Raw genomic sequence first — 10,280 nt, forward strand, 5'->3', positions numbered from 1 at the left:
TGACACAATTGACTCCTTGAGTCATTGTAGCAGCCTCTCGTAATTAAACTTGATTTTGATTTTTTCTTTAGCTGTCGCAATACAGTTGCCACTTTAACTCGATTATATATATATATGAATACGATGGTCAACTAAAATGATTTCATTTCAATTAAGTAGAAACAAACCATCACTTAACCTATCGTATTATAATCAAGTGTCACTAGTAAGGTGCATTTAGGTATGTCTGACCGAACCAAAATATTATAATTTTAAAGCAGGCTTTGAAAATAAACGTTTTCTTGCTAGCAACTTTACGTGCCAAAATTTTTATTTCCATTTTCTGTAAGGAATATTACTAGGAATGTGGTGGGATTTATTTGGTAACCGATTAATCGTCATGCACTAAGGTGCACAAATGTATATACCTATATTATAACTAATTAACATTCTCTGTGCCTTGGGTTAAAGACTTAGTATCGTAATGCAAACTTCTTTTCAAATTAGTTAGACAATTCATCAAAGCTATATATACTACGTTTCATATCTAAGTAAATCCCATGTTGAACCCTCTAATACCAAACAGCCCTCTGCATAGATATAAAAACTAATCTCCTTAAAATTTAGGGTATATCACATTCAGGATCAAGATATTCCTATATTCCTAAAAATACAAGAAACAAAAAATGACTATTTAATATCTTTTAATCTATAGATTTTGTCATAAACTTTAAGATGCATAACTATATTGCAAACTTACCAAATCCCTCAACGAGCAGTGTATATTGGTTTGTGAGATCCATTCATACATAGGGGAAGTTTCTCCTTGCTGTTAAGGGAATAAAAGAATGCTTCATCACATGCTCTCTTAGCTGAAACCTTGTAATCCACCGGAAGAACATTGGAATTCGATTTGTTTGTATCAGCGACACCAGTCTACAACAATGAACAAGTTAATTAAAATTGCATGAATAATTAACATCTAAATACAAGGCGTTGTCCATAATTTAAACACTAAGATACTCGTATGGGCGGAAAAGATCGAAGTCGAATTAATACTAGTGAGAATAGCCCTGTGAACGAGGCTACTCTGCATCTTTCCCGGTTTTGAAGCTACAAACGAAATTGGGGTTATTTTAGAAACAGAAGAACCCTGTATCTCTAGCTTATGACAAGGCAATTGAAGTCTCCAAATACACTAAGAGGATGACAAGTGCAGTTTGGAGCATAGGAGTTTTGTAATTAAAATGTGCACATACCAATAAGCATAATCTGATAGATAAACATTATTCGATTGGAGCACAGAAACAAGATCCTGAAGCAGTTTTTTGTCTTTGGTTCAGGGGAAGCCTTTCAGTTACAGTTGAACGATGTGTGTATGCTTCTTTCACCTTCCCACCTTGTAACTAAAGGTAAATTATTCAGATTTTTCATGCAGCTTCTGTGATAATTTTACCTCCGAATTGCATAGTTTAACAGGTCTCTTCAGATGGCTACGAAATCATATTTTCCTCTGCAATCAAAGAGATCACAGCATTGGTTTCGGTTTCTAACTGCACTTTGGAATATAAAACCCCAAACTCAGTTTCACAAATATACCTGAGTTCAGGTCAGGTCCAGTATTAGAACATTTCCCAAAGTTAATTATTAAGCCAATAAGAATATAAGCTTATATCTGTATAGACTTTATGAAATAGTTTACAAGTGTATAAGGGAAACAAAAAGATTGTTCAAAAAAAATGCACCAACCTTTATAACTCTTGGTTATGGCAAAGCAATTAAAGCATGAAGTCTCCAGACATCACCAATTAGCACTGTAGAATTGAATTCGAGAAGTGCAAGAAACAAGTACAATCTGTAAACAAAAAATGTCATGAAGGATTTATTGCTCCCAGAAAGAAAACCCCTTCTCTCTAATTACTCTTCTGGTCTCTGGTTTGTGAAGAAAAGATTTTTCCTTCTCAAATTTACTTGGTTTAGCCTTGTCTTTCTTTCTCCACGTATCATGTTCCACTTGATTGTCCTGTAAATCTGTCACCCGATCTTGTGTTACCTGTCTCCCATAAATCCATGCCTGAATAATTTTTTCTGTCTTCGGTTCGGGAGCAAAGCCTTTCTCCAGCATTTCTACATAATATTTATGTGCTTCCTCTAGCTTTTCATTCAAAAATAGCCCATGAATCAGTACAATATACGAACTACGATCATGGCTGACTCCATCTTCTCTCATTTTATTCCATATCTTTAAGACATCATCAAGCTGGCGCCAACGGCAGAACTTTCTTATCAGCATTATGTAGGTCTCGATAGTTGGACAGCATCTGAGTTCTCTCATTTTGTCTAAAAGCTCAAATACCTCTTCTCTGGTCCTTAATATACGAAAGAAAGCATGAAAAGTCCGAATTGTAGGTGATAGACCCCGCTTCAACATGTCATCAAAGACTTCTTTAGCTTCGTCCATTTTATGAGCTTTGCACAGAGGCTTTATAAGGGAGTTGTAAGTAACAGCATCTGGGGTAACATTGTTGGCTTCCATTGTTCCAATGAGATTGACAGCTTCTTTTATGTGCCTAGCTTTGGCAAGGGCATGGATGACTGCATTATAAACCTTCCTATCAGGAGTGATGTTCCTTTTCTTCATCTCGTCAAACAGCTTGAGCACCTTGTAAAGTTTAGAAGTTTTTGAATAGCAAGATATGATACTCGAATAGGAGATGACATCATACCGGATTCCTCTCTTGCTCATCTCCTGCCAAATTCGGTCTGCATTACGTGTGCTAATGATTAAATTGCACCATCCATTCAGAATGATGTTAAAGCTTTTGGTGTCAAGTGGAAATACATTCTTATTGCAGAACAACAAGTGCTCAGCATCTTCTACATTCTTGTACCTACAAAGAGCAGATAGAAGGCCTTGAAATTCTTCTAATCCAACTTGAAAGTTAAACCTTTTATGAACATAAAATGTGTTTATAGCCCTTCCAACATCATGCACGGCACAATATCTCCTAATCATAATCATAAGAGTTTGAGGCGTCACAAGAGATGGACCAGTACTTCCGCCTCTCATTTCCTCAATTAAGGCCCAGGCAGTATCAAACTTCCTCATCTTGGCAAGAATAGAGATCATTGAATGGTACTCGCGAACCGAATGAGCATACTTGGGTTGCTTGCCAGCCCACAAGAAGAAAGTGAAAGCTGCTTCCCAATCGTTGCGAATTCTTGAAAGGACCTCCACAACCAGCTCCGAGGATGCTGAAACACCGCAATGTTCAAGCTTGTGCTTGATTCCAGATGGTCCAGAACTTGGTTCATGAATTATATCCAAAATGGTTTTAACATCTTGGGCAAGAAGACCATCACCCCTTAAATCTAACTGATTACAATGGGAACCAATCTCATAATTCTTCTTGCCTTGCTCATCATCCTCATCATTACAATCATCATAATCACCATCATTAGAAGCAGTTAGTGACTTATCCAGTCCTAGAACAGGAGCATCAGTCACCCCAGAGAATCTTATTGAAGATGAAGTACAAAGTAGCCTCATTGAGAAGCCAAATTCAGGCACAGCTGAATAAGTGTCAGGGCTTGAAGAAGGGTTTCCAAATCCGAAACCAGCACTCACGAGGGGATGCTGAACTCTGTGAAAGTAAGAAAAAGGGAGTGAACTGTGGCTGATGCACCGTGCCATGTCAGAGAAAAGAGATAGCTTGGACCGAGCTCTGATCATGATTGAGAAAATATCAAACCCCACTTCAATTGGCTTCTCAAAGTTGTAGCTCAATGTGTTTGTCAAAATGCTCCAGAGAAATGAAAAGCAGGCTGCAAAGAGCAGCTAGTCTAGCACCATCATCAAGAGCCTCCAGCAGCCCTCTCACTGTGGAATCTCTCACCTGCGAGTGTTGCAGGTTTGTGGCGGGAAATGGCCAAAGACCGAAAATATGGACGAACAGGAGGGCACTGGAAAAAGTTAAGAACGGGGGAGATGAAGGTGATGGTGGCTACAGCAAGTGATGAAAGTGTCCAGTGGCAAGAAATCAATGGCTGGGTTTGTTTTCCTTCTGGGATGTATTGGTTACTGGATTTGATATTTCAACATGTCCTTGAATGCAAAGAACTTACCAAAATGGTCAAGTCTCGAGGCTCTTTTTGCAAACACTTTTACCCTACAAGCAAAAGGTATTTTTTCTTCAAGATGAGAAAGCACTTACTGGTTCAATGCCTCACAGTGACAGCTAAAACATAAGACAGCCAGCAAAAATTTAATTCAGATTTAACAAGGCTTTATACAAATTTAGTTCAGATTGTATCACTCAATATAAGGACTGGCTAGATATAATATCGGAAGTGATAGGCACAACAATCATGGTACAGTCACATGCATAAAACAACTATTAAATAGTGAGTGACCAGTTTCCTTAGTATTATGAGTCCATACTTGCACATATATTTTTTTAAAAAAAAGACAACTTCGAGAAACCAAAATTTGCTTCCAATGAAGTTAATTATTAATAGAAATACGGTATCATAGCAGACCAAGCACAAAGCCTCACTAACTATTTATTTATTTCTTTTCCAAAATGCTTATTTTATTATTAAAAAATACGGTATCTATAGCAGACCAACTTATGATACTTTTAAAAATTTCTTCACCATTTGTAATATGGTTTACGCAGAGATGAATCCAAAAAAAAATTGGAGTTAACTAATCATCTGACATTGGAAACCATTTTATATATTGTGTTTTGAATCCAAGAGATATACATTTTGAATACATTAAGTGACATTACTAATTGTTCTGGACCTGGCCAAAGGCCCATCAACGGCTAACCCATACTATCAAGGGTCTCCTCGGGTCCCTTGCGGCCCAAACCCGGATTCCCTACTACTCGCAACGAAATTCCATCCTAACGGCTTTTTGGATTCGAATCCAGGAAGCCCCACTCACTCTATAACAACCCCCAGAATCCGGAATTCGCAGCCAACCCTCACCTACAATATATAAAGGGGAGCTCCCAGCTCCCCTAGGTATTCTCTGATCCATTCTGACTTGAGCATTTGAGTGTCATTGTAGTTGACCCCCACCCTTGCTGAAGAGATACTGACCAGAAACCATCTAGGCCGTCTACAGCAGTTCCAGATTTCCCTAATCAAAGCTCCTAAGAATTAGCTTAGTTAACTAATATGTGACAATGATAGAGAAGGGAGCTCCATATGAACTAATTACTACAGTTCCAACTTATAGTAAACTCAATGTACACACTCTCTATATTATCAGACACTATAATTTACTTGAGGATATTTCTGCAGATCAACTTTGAACATGTGTTACTATTTTATTAGGCAATCCTTTCTTATGCAATTATCAATCTTTCTTTCTTTCTTTCTCTATACAAAACCAGATGTTAAGTCATCAGGTTCACTAAGATATAAGCTAAAATGTAAATGTAAGTAATAAAAAAGGCATGAAAACCTCAAGTTTAAGTTTGTAAAATATAAAATCCGAACTGTATGAGTTATACTCATTCACAAATTGTCAAGTTTAAGTTGCTATATTACTTAAGAAATTCTTATATAGATGCCAAAGTATCCTCAGCATATTAGTGGTTAATGTATGTACCAAATAACAGGTAAAAATAATTCAACTGCCATCAGTCATTTACTAGATAATATATCATGAATAAGAAGTCTTATAAAGGAGATGAAAAATATATGCAAAGAGTTTGCATGCCTTAAAATTGTAAGGTAAATTGGTTTACGCAACACAATTTTTTGACAGGTACTAGAATGAAATGAAATTTAAGTAATGTGATGTCTTTATAAAGTCAACATCAAACCTTGAATTCTATGGAAATCACAGATGCAAGGGTTGAATGTCCATTTTATCAGATGTATTATGAGCAAATTAAATTTCTATTGATAGAAGAGCATCAAGTAATTTGATTACTGTTTTCGTTAAATAAAATTTCAAGCTCAACATAAAGGGAACAAGCCATAAACATATAATTTATCACAGGTTCAAAGTGTAAAAGACATACTTCCAGAAAAAACCCCTTACAGCTAATATGCCACAATTTTTCTTACAAACTTAATAAATTTAGCACATAACTAATATTAAGAGACATACCTATCAATCCATTTGATATACCCATAGCATATTGATTAGATTTTGTCCAAATCTTTCCATAAGATATATATAATGTTTTTTCAAAAAATAAAACGGTGTATATAACGTTGGCTCATTAACCAAGTTTCTTCACAAGCTATTGAGAGCTACAAGTTTTGTCAGAAACATGAAATTGAAACCAGTAACAGTTGAGATGAAACCAAAGCAACAGCATACACCGTAATTCACGTCAACAGAACAGATCCAAAATAATAAATTAACAACATTAATACCTTGATTTTCCAGAGCCACTAGGACCACCAATTCCAACCATGACAATGCCCTCTTTTTCTACCTGTAGTACTTGCCACCTTGGTCAGATTTCCCGTAAATAGACTGAAAAGTTTGAGTATTTGACAACCACATTTTAGCAACACAATACAAATTTCATGAATCATGAAAGAAAATTACACAAGAAATTAAGTAATTATTTTATGAATCAGTTTAACATGAAGCAAACCCTTGAAACTATCTAACTAATACAAGGTTAGCATTGGCTGACGGCTCTGTGTGTTATGGTTAACAGATTGGCTTAGAGCATGAGAGAGATTTGCTCTCGGTATAGGTAAGAATTTCTCTGACCACGCTCACTATCTCAGATTTTAGAACTATATCAGATTGAAGAAACAAAAAATCATGAAAATTTTCAGAACAATATCAAATCAATAACAAAATTTCCAAACAATATCAAATCAATAACAAATAAATTCAGAACTGTATCAGAATTCAGGCAAATCAAATTCATGAAAAATAAGTTATCTAAAAAAACCTCAGGAGGGCAGTTCCAGAACTGTTTTGCTAGAAAAGGGGAGTTGAGGGAAGGGCGAAAGCGAGTCGGCTGCTTGAGGGTGAGAACGACGGCGAGCGTACGGCTTCTTCGACGGTGAGAACGAAGGTTGGGGACTGCGGGGTCACTAGTGAGTAGAGCCCGCCTTCTTGGTGTTATCATCGTTCTGCTTCTTCGTCGACATTGAAGCTCAAGCTCTGAGCTCTGAATGGGGATGATTGATTTGAGTCTGAGCAAGTCGTGACTCGTGAGACGAGACGACTACTATCATTTGGCGGATTCACAACATAAACGGGAAAAACACAGGAAACATAATAATAATAAAAAGAGTAAAAGGGAAATAGGTCTTAAACCTTTTTTTTTTGATATTTTTGTTTTGATCATTGAAAAATGTTTTTAAGTCTTTGACGTAGTATTTGATGGAGAGATAGAGATTGAAAAATTGAGACTGAGAGACAAAGATTAAGAAACAAAGGCAGAAATAAATTTCAATATTCTGTTTGGTGTAAAGTGGGAGACAGAAATTAAAATAAGAATAAAACTCTAATTTAATTTGTATAAAAGGTAAAATTAGAATTAATTAATTGAAATGAGGTTATTTTAGATTTTTAGGTATAAAATGTTATTAAAGTTTCAGTCTCTAAAAATTTCAGTCCCCTGTGTCCTCACTTTTTGGAGGTACTGAAATATTAAAATTTTAGAGACAGAGACAGAAATTTTAGTACCAGTCTCTGAGCCAACAAATATGATATTGAGTCTCAGTGTCTCAATCTCTGTCCCAGTACCTCAAAACAAACGCTACCTAAAAGTTAGACGGATTAGTACCTCCGTCCAATGCTTCCGTCAGACCTAATGGAAAGTGCTTGTCACGCGTACGCGTCGCTTGGCAGACTTCCCTCTCATCCAACGGAAAGTGCCTGTCACGCGTACACGTGTGTCACGCGTACGCGTCACTTGGCAGACTTTCGTACGCGTTGCCATGAATTCTCCACTTTACATGTTTTTTTCCCATTTCTTTCAAGCTATTCTTGCCTTTAAAACTTTAAATTACTTAAGCAAAAAAATGTTCTATAATTTTTTTAGTACCGTTAGTACTCTTTAATTTAGTATCATTTTGAATTATAAATTTTTATTATTTATGACTCTTTTGTTACTTATCATTAGTATATAATAAAAACGAAAATAAAGTACGGTGGAAAGTATAATAAAAACAACAACAAAAAAACGAAAAAAATTTCATACAAACATAATATATAATAATTACAACCAACAACAAATATCATATGAACAAAAAAATTATAATAAGTAAATAAAATTTATATAAATAAAACTAAATAAAAAAAATAAAAAAATTTATACACAACATAAATATAGTATAATAAAAGATAAAAAAAATTTATATAAACAAAAAATAATAAAAATATTATAAAAATTAATAAAAATAAAAATTTATATTAATAATAGTTGTCATATGAATAAAAAAATACGATAAAAATATAACATTAGAATACTAAAAAATAATATTAAAATATTTATCATATAAATAAAAGAATACAATAAAAAACATAAAAATCAAAATATGAAAGAGAGTACTAAAAATAATAAAAAAAATTAAAATATTTACCTTATCGTGATTGAAACAAATCTAAAAGATTTTGATGAAAAAAACATTTGGAACGACAAAGAATTCCTGTAAAAATTATATGATTACTTGCATCATTTTTATAGAAGAAAATGAAGGGTAGAGTTGGTAAAAAAAGGAATAAATTTCTCATCTAATTTTCTCAACTGTAATCAACCTTCCCCAACTTAAACGCAGAAGCTAGAATTTTTTGCTTCACATGAACGTACGTTCAAAGGTGAAAGCAATTCTGGGTTCAGAATTTCACAAAGTTGCCAAACATAAAAATGGGACGTTCAAGACACTCAAACGGACTTCTCTCTTTCCAACGTGAATCTCAAACACACCCTAAATTGCTAAATTTAATTTACTTTTTTTCCATTTGATGCCTTGATATGTTTGTTTAAGTGATTTAAAGTTTTGAAGGCAAGAATAACTTGAAAGAAATGAAAAAAAAGCATGCAAAGTGGAAAATTTATAGAGAAGTGGAGAAATCATGGCGACATGTACGCATGACACATGCCGTAAGAGAGAAGTCTGCCAATCGACGCGTACTCGTGACAAGCACTTTCCATTGAATTAGAGGGACGTTTGTCAAGCGACGCGTGCGCGTGACCTACGCGCACGCGTGACAAGCACTTTCCGTTGGGTCTGGCGGAGGTATTTGAACGGAGGGACTAATCCGTCCAACTTTTAAGGACGTCAGGGACTTAAAAGTATTTTTCAACGGTCAAGGACGAAAATGTCCACAGAAAAAGACCAGGGACCTATTTGTCTTTTACTCTAATAATAATAATTAACTATTTTGACACTAAGAAGAGGAATGGATCCTCTTAATTTTTTTTAAGAGTGAACTACTAACTTGGTCTTAATTTATTTCTCATAATGACAACGCGACCCCTCACAATAAAAACGATCCACTTCGGTTACTATCCTCTACTTTCGTGACACAAACGCGGTTTCTATAGGTATTTTTCCGTCAACTCTGAACAAAAAATGCTACTGACGTATCAAGTTCAGAAATGAACAGATGCCTAATTGTCTCTAAATTTAAATTGGTTAGAGATTTATTTGTCCCTATTCTTTAAACAATATCTTTTTAAATTTTTTTATTCACTATATTAATATTTTTTTCAATAAATTATGAATATATAGTATAATAAGTAGAAACTAATTAATAAATTATTCAAACTTAAAAATATTATTTATTATGAATAATTTTCAAATATTATGAATATATATTATAATAAATGATATTTTTAAATTTGAATAATTTATTAATTAGTTTGTATTTATTATACCATATATTCAATAAAAAATTAATATAATAATAAAAATAATTTGAAAAAGATATTGTTTAAAGAATAAGAACAAATAAATTCCTAAACAATTTGAATTTAGAGACAATTAGGCCCCTATCCATTTTTGAACCTGACACGACAGCGTTTTTCGTTCGGAGTTGACGGAAAAACACCCACAAAGACTGTGTTGTGTCACAGAAGTAGAGGACAAGGACCGAAGTGGATCGTTTTTTTTTTGTGAGGGATCACATTGTCATTTTGAGAAATTGACAGGGACTGGATTGGTAGTTTACTCTTTTTTTAACAACTGAGGAAGTAAGGTATGATTTCTTGCTATTAATTTTATAAGTGGGACAAAATAAAAACATGAAAGAGAGTAATAAAGAGTTAGAAATCACACTTTATTCTCTCAATTTTTTTAAT

At 34.3% G+C, this 10,280-nt stretch overlaps 1 protein-coding gene across 4 annotated transcripts; it reads right to left on the reverse strand.

Annotated features, from left to right (window-relative positions):
- Positions 1-542: 542 nt before the first annotated feature.
- Positions 543-7,266, reverse strand: LOC112742878 (pentatricopeptide repeat-containing protein At5g15010, mitochondrial). Of its 4 annotated transcripts, none has more exons than XM_029292153.2 (5): positions 6,918-7,266; positions 6,382-6,484; positions 1,729-4,217; positions 1,239-1,492; positions 543-915 (listed from the first exon to the last, which is right to left on the reverse strand). In XM_029292153.2, exon 3 carries the CDS (start codon positions 3,710-3,712, stop codon positions 1,862-1,864), a length of 1,851 nt encoding a protein of 616 aa, XP_029147986.1. In that variant the 5' UTR covers positions 3,713-4,217; positions 6,382-6,484; positions 6,918-7,266; the 3' UTR covers positions 543-915; positions 1,239-1,492; positions 1,729-1,861. The 4 variants fall into 4 exon arrangements, with proteins under 4 accessions (XP_029147986.1, XP_072070590.1, XP_025647902.2 ...); XM_072214489.1 differs by having other exon boundaries at positions 1,239-1,578; XM_025792117.3 differs by having other exon boundaries at positions 1,729-4,148; positions 6,918-7,259.
- Between the last annotated feature and the right edge of the window lie 3,014 nt (positions 7,267-10,280).

The sequence above is a fragment of the Arachis hypogaea genome, chromosome 14 (genome assembly GCF_003086295.3).
Source record: "Arachis hypogaea cultivar Tifrunner chromosome 14, arahy.Tifrunner.gnm2.J5K5, whole genome shotgun sequence".
In the NCBI taxonomy this organism is placed as follows: Eukaryota; Viridiplantae; Streptophyta; class Magnoliopsida; order Fabales; family Fabaceae; genus Arachis; species Arachis hypogaea.

Bases quoted from the DNA above. Each gene is read 5' to 3' on its own strand.
- LOC112742878 (XM_029292153.2), bottom strand. From the start codon at position 3,712: ATGATCAGAGCTCGGTCCAAGCTATCTCTTTTCTCTGACATGGCACGG.